Source organism: Drosophila grimshawi, unplaced genomic scaffold (genome assembly GCF_018153295.1).
Source record: "Drosophila grimshawi isolate 15287-2541.00 unplaced genomic scaffold, ASM1815329v1 contig_1369, whole genome shotgun sequence".
NCBI classification, from domain to species: Eukaryota; Metazoa; Arthropoda; class Insecta; order Diptera; family Drosophilidae; genus Drosophila; species Drosophila grimshawi.
The window spans coordinates 6,498,121-6,510,954 of NW_025062891.1; the positions used below are offsets into that span (position 1 = coordinate 6,498,121).

A 12,834-nucleotide genomic window follows, 5' to 3' on the forward strand; every position below is an offset into this window, starting at 1 on the left:
GATGAATATTTCCAGCAATGAAATGCTTTGCGTGCGCTTAATGGCTTCTCAATAGCTACGGATCTTTCACAAATCCAACAACTCTCCAATAAAAGGAAAAAACCAACGAAATAATATTGTTATCTGCTCAAACTTGTCGTAGGTTTGAGTTTGAAGTGATACTTTAAGCTGACATTTTGCCCAAATGAAATGCAAATTGTTGAGCTTACAAATATGTAAGTTGTGCACACAGCTTAAATTGGGGTTGGGTTTGGGTTTAATCACGTTAAAGAAGAGATAATGCGAATCGGCTTGTGTGGAGTGTAGAGTTTCGTCAAGCTGTTATCACAGCTGTGGAATCTACGTCAATTGTGGTCGCATCGCCTTATCGCTGGCTTAAATATAGCATTTATTTCCTATATTTTTCATTGACAAGTATTACTGTGGCAGAGCTTATCAGTCGCAATACACTTAGTGCTAAGGCAATTAAAACAATTTCCATATGCTTCAATAAAATATATATATTCTGTATACATTGATTATGGTGCACAGTTAGCCAAGCAGCAAGTGCCAAAAATAGTTACAGAATCTTATCAAAAACACAAATGACTTTTTCATTCAATATCATTGAAGTTCAAAATTGTATTGTGCTACTTATATAAGAAATAAACGCCTGGTATGCTTGTGATTCGTAATGCAAATTGATAACCTTCTGCATCGTAAGTTCAAAATAAAACTCTAAAACTCTAATTGAACATGGAACTTTACATGGGCAATTGATAGCACGCAAGCCTATTTGCGATATTAGTTATTATACACTCGACGAAGGGTATAATAATATTGTGAAGAATTTTGATATCGCCAGCGGATCTCTTGGTGTTTTCTGATTTAAGTCAGTTCATTTATGTATACAAGTAAAACATAATTGTATATTGATAAGATCGGTGAAAAGTCATATTTAAATTTAAACTCATATAAATTCCTTATTGCGAATGCAATTTATTACAAACGTTGTTTATCTTTGACGATGCAATTTCACAACGAGAAAACTAATAAGCTTGAAAGCAATTTAAAAAATGAAATAATTATATTATTTAATTAATAATATTTGCGCAATACACTTGAGTGTTTTATGTGTGTATATGGCCTCTTTCTAGACATACAACTTATGTGTGGCTTGCTTACAATATTTATGGGATCATTAAAACAAATGTGAAATATTGTGTGTGGCAGTTTACATAAACAGAAAGGTCGCATGCAACCCGGTTAGCCTTATTGGCATACAAAGCAATAAAACGCGTGCAGTGTTGGGCATTTTGGGTTTGACTGGGCCTATTAACTGTATGTTCACACACGAATCTGCCTGTGTGTGTTTGTGAGCCGGGCGACATAGATTTGGTTCAAGGTCGGCTTGTCCAAAAGTGTTGGCTGATTTTCAAACAATCCTCAAATATAGCAAGTATTATTTTTCGAGTTTCCCAAGACAGAGTGCGAGCTTGGGGAAAATAGACACTCGACAGTAGGGTTTCCACTCTAATCTGTAATGCGAATTCTGCGTAATACTCTAAAATCTCGCTTCGCTGAAGTCTATGAGTTAATATGAAAATTCCCATGGGGCCAGTCGGGCAAACACTTCAGTTGCAAGTACAGTACCCGTATGTGTTGCATTTGCATTTGCAATTTCCTATAGTTATTTCCAGAGCGGCTGCAACTAGTTTTCATAGTGAATGCAAATTGAAGTTGACTGCGTGTTATTTCCACAGCAAATTTGCATATAACTAGATTCTATTTATGTTAAGTAAACACTAAGATAAATAGAAACAAAGCAAAAAACAGAAAACAAAAACGAGCTTGAAGAGATTCCGATTCTAGTGCAAATATGTTGCAAAAATAACAACCTTGCGCAATGGCGAGGCTTGTGTCAACAACAAAAATATACAAAAACTAAGTTTCTTTTTGTAATTTGTAACTGCCGCATAAATTCTTGCAAGTTGTCCGCTGTTATTGTTGTTGTTGTTGTTGCTGTTGCTTTTGTCTGGTTTCGCAAAAACTACAAGAAATGTGAGTCATTTACTTGATTTTGGGCATAATCATTTGCGTCTATGTGGAAATCATAGATATGTTTGTTGGCGCTGCACGTTTTGGAATCGACAGCATAAAAATAAAACGATACGAAACGAAACGAAAGACTTCAATGCAAGCAACAAACTTGTTTTTATCAGCACACACAAAAGCTGCGAGCAACACAACAAAGCAACAGCAACAGCAACAGCAGCAACAACAATCATGCATGACAACGGCATTCAATCGAGCTTTTATCATACAATGCATTGCAAGGCAGCGAGAGCGCAAAAAAAGCTTCCACGCTGCACTCCACCCAAGCAAACATTGAGCACACAGAGCACTGAGCACTGAGCACTCTGAGCACTTGGAGCACTCGGAGCACTCGGAGCAGTCGGAGCAGTGAAGCTTACTCTCGCTTTTGACGCCGATGTTGCCGACGTCGCTGACCGTTCACGTTGTTGCTACCTGTTTATCGGGTTTTTTTTTTGCTTTTTTGTGTTTTGTTTCTGTTTGTCGCAATAGTAGTGGTACTGTTCAAGCTGAGCTTGAGCTTTTGCCTGCGCTGGCTAAACATCTTTCGCTGTGCGCGCATTTCAAGTCTTCAGTTACTCAGCGACTTTGCTAGCGTTCAAGTCGTTTTGCCGTCTGCCGTTTGCCGGGTGCGTTAAAACACATTTTGCTGTTTAAAGCCAAGAATCTTGATTGCATAGAAAATAGTGTTCAAGCCGCTGACTCGTGCTCGCTCTGACTTGCTGTATGTGTGTGCGAGTGTGTTTGTGTGTGTATTTGTCTATGTGTTAATTTTACTATTTTGAAATGCCTGCGGTCGCCTGTTGCTGCTCTTGCTGCTGCTGCTGCTGCTGCTGCTGCTGCTGTTAGCGGCTTGTCTTTTAGCTCTTTCACTAAATCAAAGCAGTCAAAGCAGGCAACAGGCAACAGGCAACAAGTGTACTTTTACCCTTGTGCACAGCAGTAGGCGCATTCCAGTAAAAGTTGCAAGCTCTGCATAAGATTCGTAATGTGCCACATCGATATGTATATATATATATATATCTTTATATATATGCTATAGATATATAGATATCTCAGAAATTGAGTGGTGCAAGACCTTGCCGGAGTCGGCCCAGCCAAATGAAACCAAATGAACATGCCTATTGACTTTAACGGCGCTGCCAAAGCGGAAAATCGTTAAGATACATGAGTATCTACATATATGCATATATGCATACATACATACATGATGTACATGCATGCATACATCAAAATTGAGTGACTATGTGTGTGTGTGTGTGTGTGTGTGTGTGTGTGTTTGTGTGTGTGTGTGTGTGTGTGCACATGTACGTGCATAGTTTTTATGATTACTTATGTGGAAAAAGTGAAATTTCGCTGTTGACGCCACACGAAGAAGCAGCCACTCAAAACGAAATAAAAGCTAAACATCAAAATCAAAGTGAAGCGCGCACAACAAAAATACAACGCTCAAAAAAAATACAACAAATATATATAAGTATATATAAATACTTGAACTGACCACATAGCCAAATAGCCAAACAGCAGCTTTGCTATATATCCGTTTTGAACTGAGCGACAAATTACACACACACACACACACACAGACGCACACACTCTCTCCCTGACTCTCTATTACACACTTTTTCACTCAGAGAAAGAGAGAAAGAGAAAGAGAAAGAGAGAGGGGCGCAAGTAAAAGTCCCTTTTTGCAAAGCTGTTGAAATGATTCACGTTTGATTTACGAAAATTGCGTGAGGCGCGACAATTGTCGCTCATTGTCTCTAAAAAGCATTACAACTACATCCCCCCCCCCCCCCCCACTACTCCCCTTTGCATGGCCATGTTGCCTCAACAGAAAACTGACCTACTGCCAAGATGGAACTGGAGTTGTTACTGAGACGTGCCATTGACACGCCATTGTTAGCAAAAAAAAAAGGCAGTAACAATTTTGAATCACTTTATTGTACATATTATCAAATACAGCAAAACAAAAACAGCAAAAACATTATTAAGCAGGCAAAACCCAAAAAAAAAAAAACAAAAATTGTCAACAGCTACGTTTGTTGGCTCGTCGCTCACTTTTTGGCCCGGCCAGTGTCGGCAAGCGCAGCAGCAGCAGCAACCACAACCACAACAACAGCAACAACAACGTTGCTTATAAAAATTGGGTCAGGGTAATTGTTTACACTAAGTAGTTGCTACTGCTACAGTTTCTGTTTCTGTTGCTGCTGCTGTTGCTGTTGCTGTGTTTGTGCAACATTTAAACGCAGTGAAATTATGCGGCGTCTCAATCGGCTGCAAGTGTGCTCTGCTTCAAGCTCATGCTGCTGTCGCGGCTACGTGTGTGTGTGTACTTGTGTACATATGTATGTATTCGTGTACATCGCTTTCAGCTTTCAGCTCGATTCTCATATCAGCAAAAGCCAGCTATTAGCCAAGTTGTCAGCCAGTTGACTTGTTGCCCACTCAGCACTATATTTAGAAAGAAAGTTTCTATTGAAGTTTAATTCTGGCTAAGCACACAGCTATTTCACGCTAAGCGCCCGCCCAACAGCTGCTAATTAAAAAGCAGCCAACAACAGCAACAACAGCAACAGCAACAACAACAACAACAACAGTTACTAGAACCCAAATGAAAAGCTGCGAAACAACACAATTATGCTCGAATGCCTCAACTCTGATTGCCGATAAGCTGCTGTGGCACTTATTAAACTATAAATTTAATGGAATGTAATTTGTTGCTTTCTGTGCCCAATTCTAAATGCCTCAAACGTTGTCGATAAGAGTTTTTCGCTTTTCCATGGCATTTCCATTGCCTAGCTTAGGGCGCAGCTGAGAAATCTTTGCGCAAGTTTGTTTATTCAATATTTCCGACATAGTTTATTTATGTTGTTCGATCTGTGCTTATTTATGATGATAAGAATTGCCGCTGCTTGAATACCTGGCACCGGTGAATAGCGACATATATATATTTATACATTTATTTGTTGTTTATATCACAAGATTATAAGTATGCATATGCTTTCACAATGCATTTCAAGCTGTCGAGCTGCCCCTGAGAAATTGCTCAGATTAACTGTGTAAACATCGAATGCATTTCCATAGAATATATCATTTGTAACGCCTGGTTGGACATCCACTTAATGCCACATTCTGCCTAAATTTCTAATCAATGGGGATAGCAAAAAAAAATAAAAATAAAAATACAAAAACAACAATTGTGAATTGCAAATCATATATTATAGTTATGAATACTTTTCGCTAAATTGGCATTCAATGGACTCGCTGTTAGAGCCAAAAGGCAGACGATTTGCGTACATTCAGCTTGGCATTCAGTGGCCAAAACAATTTGTTTAGCTGATTTATGGCCCCATACAAAGCTCGACTCAATGATGGGGCCCCCAAATGATTATGAGCAGAATGTCGCCAAAAAGCGCACAAAATAATAATTATTAGTTAATTACTATTCAACGCGCATTCTGTCGATTGTGCGCAAACAACTGGACAAGTGGAGTGAAGCCAAGTGGAGTGGAGGGCGGGACATGGTCCAAACTTTGGTTTATTGGCGTCAATAGCTGTATGTATATTTCTATCTGATCGGTTTTGTATGAAACAGCGGACTGACGACTGACCTTCAGAGCGTGAAATAAGCCAGTAAAATCATCTCAGTGTGTGTGCGTGTGTGTGTGCGTATGTGTGTGTGTGTGTGTCTGGCTCAAAGTGCAAACTTTGAACTAGCAGCGGCACTCGATCATATTGATCAAAAAGATACCCTATAATTTGTATAATAATAATTGATTGTCAGTCTCTACACCAGCTTCATACTGTATTTAAAACCTGCTAGATCTTTGGATACCCTTTTATTGCCATTGCTATGGAATAAGCTGTAAGCTGTTGTTCATCAATTTCTCAGGCATCAGCTCTATTAAATAAACAATATTTATTTATTATAAAATAAATCAGAACTTTCCCGGAGATATTGTTAGCTAAGCGAACTACTCGTGAGCGATCTGTAATTGCTTCAGCTGATTCAACTGTACGTTGAACTACATCAGATTTACCTTGGCATTACTTATTAAATTATTCGTCATTCTAGATTCTAAGATATTCTCTAACAACTTTGCTTGACTCCAGCTCAGTTCATACTCGCTTAATCTCTAAATGATTGTTGTTATTGTAATTTAATGGGTACATGGTATGCAAAAGAAGAAGAAAGAAAGAAATAAAGAAAAATATCGCAATTAAAAGAAAAACATACAATTGTGGTTTGGTGCGAGTAACTGAGCATTTCCGTGACATGGTCAAGTGCTGTTTAACCGCAAATAAACACAAACTGGCCGACACGAAGATATGCGTTTGTTAAAGCGTATCTGAAACGTGCCCATAACTCAAACAGCCAAATGCGACAATCACACATGTAGTCAAGTACCTGCATATCTGAAATGCGTTATTGGGTGTATCTCAGGTTTGGCATGTTATCTGGCCTATGGGTGCCACCTTGAATTCGGAATCGAAATCTTAACTACATTTCGGCGATGGTGAAAAGACTTGCATTGTAAACAGGCAGATCAACTGATCAATTGACGCACAAGCAATTAAAAACATTTTTTTTTCTGTTTTCTGTTTGCTGTTTGCTGTTTGCTTATTGTTCCCGTGCGAGACGTGCAAATTGGTCGGGCTAATCAAAGTCAATTTTTTTGAATGTTTTATGGCGCCTATGCCTGCAATTGTCAATAATAAAGTATTTTAAAAGCAAAAAACGCAAACAGCAATGCTTTATAGAAATGAGGGCTTCAACAGCAACAGCAACAGCAGCAGCGGCAGCAACACAGCAAAACACAACCAAGACTATAAAGCCCTGGCCTCGGTCAAGGTGTTTGCCAAAATTAAAATATAATTTTTTAAATATTTTTAAATACATGCGTGTATACGATAAACTCTCGAGTCTGTGTCATTAAGACGTTCAGCGTTTTGGCAAAAAAAACAAACGTAAATTTTTTATTTAATTGCTAGCCTGTTGTTGTTGTTGTTGTTGGCTTATTGTTTTTGCTGTTGTTAGGTCAGGCTAGGTTAGGAGGTTAGGCTCATTTATATAAGGTCTGGCTATGTACAGACAGCACAGTGCTTGTACTGCCTGTAAGGGCTCAGACAGCTCATTGCCATTAACAACATCAACAATAACAAAGCGCTTAAAACAAAGCCCTATAACAAACTGACAGAAAACAACTCTAGAAAGAAATACGTATTGAAGGCACTTTAAGCAGAGACCCGCAAAGTTTCCACAACTATTGCTGACTGGGCAAGGTTCTTTACAAAACATTTTTGCATAGCACAAAAGAGAGTATTCAAAAAAGCGTCGCAAAAAGAATCGTCTCTGATAAATCAACCTAAAGACAAAACAAAAAGAAGAAAAGAGCAACAATAGCAACAGCACAAGGCCAGCCCGCCCGGAACGTGTCTGTGTGTTTTGGAACTGGGGTTCAGAGCGAAGAATGCTCTTAACAAGTTAAACTTGACTGCTGCTACACTTTAGCCTTAAAGCATACGCAGAAATGTTGAGGCATCTATAATCATAATTATATTATAGCAATCTTCATTATCATCAAAGTCCAAGTTGTAGAACTTTGCCCGGCAATCAACTGGCTGTCATATCATATCGTATCAGATGGCAATGCATTCTCGGCTTGACTTTCATAAACAAGCCGTTTTTACGATTCTCAGCGTTATTTGTATTTATTTTTTTTCTTGCTTTCAAAACCAGATTTTTTTTAATCGCTTGCTATTTTTGCTATTTCAGTTCAGAAACCAGAAGGTGTTTATAGCATTTGACATCCGCACAACGACGACAGCACTAAAATGAACGGACCCAAACTCTGCACTAAACTATCCAGCACATATCTGCGCAAATGGTGTAAGTAGCTCATTAGGCGATTAAGTTACATCGTTTATACTAAGGTATTCAGAGAAGATCAGATACTGCGCTTAATGTAATCAAATATTCAGACGCATCGAACTGAATAAACTTATAACTGTTCTGACGTTGCCAGATAGTGAAAGTTACGATTTAAATAATGCAAAGATAACAAAAAAAAAAAGCTTATATAATTTAGATTCCTATAAATACCCCAATACACATATTCTTTATAAAAGAAATAACAATATTTCCCTTCACCATTGAAGTTAAATTCAATATTTATTTAAAGACAACCAGCTCTATAACTGCGATTGCAATTGTTAAACATTTTTTAGAAATTCCAGCATGTGCCAATTCATGCACATATCATTAACTACCGCTGAGTGATAGTACTAAACGGTACTTTATTATCACAAAGCTGCAGTGTTTAGTGTTTTTACTAAACACAGGTATTATTTATATAAATGCTAGTCAATGGAGCTAATCAGAAACTTGCGGAACTCATGCATCTTTGGGTTTGTTGTTTCCTGTGACTGGTTATACAGGTATTGAAATTTCAAATTCTAATTGATTTCAAAGCAAATACTATACATACATACATATACATATATCTATATATATATATATATATATATATATATTATAGTTTGAGGATGGCGTTGCTCGGTTCGCTTAGACGACATTGCTTGGTTCTGTCAAGGTCTTTTACACACATTTCTGGGGAGCTATTTAGCCAGTCAGCTATAGCCGATGTTTACCCAGCGTCAACTTTTGTTTTCACACATTCTTCATGATTCACCCAAATCAAATATTATTCCGTTCTGAAATTACGTAAATATGTAATTTAATGCGCATGATTATTTTGAGAGCTGGAATGATCCGATGGCAAACTAGTAGGTTCGATTGGCATCAAGTGTTATGTAGGATAACTGGTTGTTCTAACTAACGTAGTCCGACTTTAATTTATGTGATTATTCAATTAAATGATTAATATATAATTGCAGCCTGTGTTTTTCAGGAATTCGTTTCAACTGACTTAAGCATGGCAATAGAATTAATTACAATAATATAAAAAATTAGCGGATAAAGGTTGAAGGCTAAGATGCACTTAAAGATCTTATAAAATGGATTGGCAATAGCGAGAAACAAAAACTTATTAAATCTGTACCGATAATTAAGTCTAAGCCATTAGCTAACTATAATTAGGTGATTCAATATCCAATCCAACAAACCCATCCGTAATTTACTGAAATATATTACCAAGAAGAAGAAGCTGAAAGCGCGACTTGAGACGAGTATTGATTCAATCAACAGAATACTAAATTCGACACTTTTCAATTAAAATAAATAAAATAAAAAAATGTATGTAAAAATGTACTCAAGGTTGAATGGGAATGTTGTTCATGAAACAAGCAAACTAGTTTTTTGTTTAAAAGTAGACTACTTCTTAAATAATGCAGGTTGCAGGATCTTGATTCAAAAATAATAATCATATTCTCATGGCAAACATATCTGTATAGGATGACTCACTTAGCTATATTACCATAATGCAGCTTTCAATCAAATCAGTAGGTTTTAATCTTTTGAGCCCCCGCCCATTGAGTATATTTCAAGAGGAGTACGTGCAATGGGTGCAGAATGTGCACTGAGTTTCCCGACTGACTCATTGGATTTGACATAGCAATCGATTGAGTAATCCACTGCAGCAAATTGTTTGATACTGTTTTCAAGCATGTGGAATTTTCATTGCAATTATGTGTTTTGTATTTAATTTCAGGGATCACAATTGTAATTGCGGCCATTTTGATAATTGGCGGCATTTTGGTGGCCTGCGAATTCTCGGTGTTGATCAATTTGATCGTTAATCGGATGATAGCACTCCGACCCGGCGCCAAGACCTACGGATGGTGGGCCAAGCCACCCGTAGAGCCCCGCATCAGCTTGTACGTGTACAATGTGACAAATGCCGACGACTTCCTCAGCAATGGCTCCAAGGCCATTGTCGACGAGGTGGGACCCTATGTCTACACGTGAGTAGTAAACCCTACCCCTCGCCCCTGCCCCACTCGAATGTAATGGATCAATTTTGCAAAACATACAGCGAAACGTGGGAAAAGGTGAACATTGTGGAGAATGACAATGGCACATTGAGTTACAATCTGCGCAAGATCTACACGTTCCGCGAAGATCTCTCCGCTGGGCCCGAAGACGATGTTGTGATTGTGCCCAATATACCCATGCTAAGTGCGACATCACAGAGTAAACATGCGGCCAGGTGAGCACCTATAATTGCTAAATGCTTTTACCTGGTTTCGTTCTTGAATCTTGAACTTTATTCTTCGGATAGATTTCTGCGCTTGGCCATGGCCAGCATTATGGATATCTTGAAGATTAAGCCGTTCGTGCAAGTGTCCGTCGGACAGCTGCTTTGGGGCTATGAGGATCCGCTGCTGAAACTGGCTAAGGATGTGGTGCCCAAGGAGCAGAAGTTGCCCTATGAGGAGTTCGGTCTGCTCTACGGCAAGAATGGCACCTCATCGGATCGCATTACCGTGCACACGGGCGTCGATGATATTCACAATTATGGCATCATTGATAAGTACAATGGGCGCACCCATTTGCCGCACTGGGCAACGGACAACTGCAATCGTCTCGATGGCACCGATGGCTCCATCTTTCCACCCCACATCGAGAAGAGCCGTGTGCTGGAGGTCTACGACAAGGATCTGTGCCGTCTGATGCCACTGGTCTTCGAACAGGAGGTGATAACCTCGAACGAGGTGCCCGGCTATCGTTTCACCCCACCCGAATGGGTCTTCGCCGATGTCGACAGTCATCCTGATAACATGTGCTATTGCCCAGCTGGCAAGCCGTCCTGTTCCCCCAACGGCCTCTTCAATGTATCGCTGTGCCAATACGGTACGTGATCAGCGACTCTCTACCTGAATTTAGTTGTTCATTAATTTGCTCTTAATATTTCCTATTTAAGATTCTCCCATCATGCTAAGCTTCCCGCATTTCTATTTGGCTGACGAAAGTCTGAGAACTCAAGTTGAGGGCATTTCGCCGCCACAAAAGGAGAAGCATCAGTTCTTCTTTGATGTGCAGCCCGTAAGTAGACTATCCGTAAAATTGTACGGCGACTCGCTGGCAGAGATTAGACTCAGAAAATGCTCATAATATTTTCTATATGGATTTGCAATCGGCTTATCGCATTATATATTAACATCACATTTGATTTTGAACTTCTTTGTACTTCTTTTGTGTCTATATTTACCATATACTCGTATAGTCATCAGTCAAAGTACTCAAATCTGATTGTCAAATCTATATACAAATATGTTTATAGGTGTACAGAACAAATATGTATATATATCTTAATTATATCCATTGTATCCATTCTATTTCGACTTATATCTAGATCCATAAAATTAGTAAATCACAAGATAAATATTTATCCAGGAACACTTTTCTATTTCTATTATTAAATTGGGAAATTACAAAATATCTTAATTATGTCAATTTAGAGGACAATTTTCTGTTTCGATTTCGATTAATGGTTAATCCTTTATTCTGTTTATCTTTTAGAAAATGGGCACCACACTGCGTGTGCGGGCTCGCATCCAGATCAACTTGGCCGTCAGTCAGGTGTTTGACATCAAGCAGGTGGCCAATTTCCCGGACATCATCTTCCCCATACTGTGGTTCGAGGAGGGCATTGATCGTCTGCCCGACGAGGTGACGGGTCTGATGCGTTTCGCCGAAACGGTGCCACCCAAAATCCGTGTGGGTCTCATTGTGGCGCTGTTCGCATTGGGCGTGGCCCTGCTCCTGCTCTCGACATTCTGCTTGATACGCAACTCGCACAGGCAGAGTACGCTCCACCTGGAGGGCTCCAATTACTTGGCCACTGCACAGGTGGACATGAACAAGAAGCAGAACAAGGATGCCAATCCCAGCAATGTGCGATATTGATGACATATTATTGTTCTGTGTGTTGTTTCTTGATTATAGGCGATTTAGTGTTAGATATGTGTTTTAGCTAGAAAAACGCATAACGCATAACGCATGCGGCTGTTGTGGGTGTTGCGGGTGTGTTAGCGTTTAGTCTAGAACAAAATGGAGCTGGGAAGACTTATGTGTATGTACTTATATTATGTATTGAATGTATCGTATGTGTATGGTAGGTCCTCGTCTTGTAAGTACTTAATATGTATGTATGTAAAAGTTATGCAAATTGCAAGAGTATCTAGATATGATACTCTGGCAAACGGTCGTGATCGCTTTAAGTCTCAAATTTCTTGTTATTATTCTATGTCACTAAAGATCAACAAAAACAAATTAAATTGTCCGGTATTACGGCACCAGACCAAATAAGTCACAAGCAACCAACAAAAATATAATACGCTCAAAAAAAAAACTATATATCTATATATATATATATATATATATGTATGTATATATGTTCACAAAAGCTCTCTCAAGTTCCGTCCCTCATATAAATGTGCTTGATTAGACCAAAATTTGAATGGACTGGCAACTTCTCCGATGCGTTTTAAACGAACTACAACAATTAATAATTAATAATATCTATACATAATATATATGTGTATACTTATTTGTATGTATCGTATCAATATCTTTATAATGTATATGACTTTAATGTGTACAATAAATTACGCTATTATTTTAATTAGCCACATACAAACACATAAAACGCATTTCTCAATTCGATTAATGGGCATCTTAATGTTCTGCCAAAAATCAATTATTGATTGATTTTATTTTCTCTATGCTATATAAGCTCATCTTTTCTATTATCCAGTTGGGTTTTTAATAATATTTGCTAGCAATAAATGGAACGC

At 38.5% G+C, this 12,834-nt stretch overlaps 1 protein-coding gene across 1 annotated transcript; it reads left to right on the forward strand.

Annotated features, from left to right (window-relative positions):
* Positions 1 to 2,651: 2,651 nt before the first annotated feature.
* Positions 2,652 to 12,677, forward strand: LOC6560719 (scavenger receptor class B member 1). The gene is made up of 7 exons (XM_001987622.3): positions 2,652 to 2,702; positions 7,853 to 7,966; positions 9,747 to 9,999; positions 10,071 to 10,244; positions 10,317 to 10,888; positions 10,959 to 11,080; positions 11,558 to 12,677. Exons 2-7 carry the CDS (start codon positions 7,912 to 7,914, stop codon positions 11,942 to 11,944), a joined length of 1,563 nt encoding a protein of 520 aa, XP_001987658.1. The 5' UTR covers positions 2,652 to 2,702; positions 7,853 to 7,911; the 3' UTR covers positions 11,945 to 12,677.
* The last annotated feature ends 157 nt before the right edge of the window (positions 12,678 to 12,834 follow it).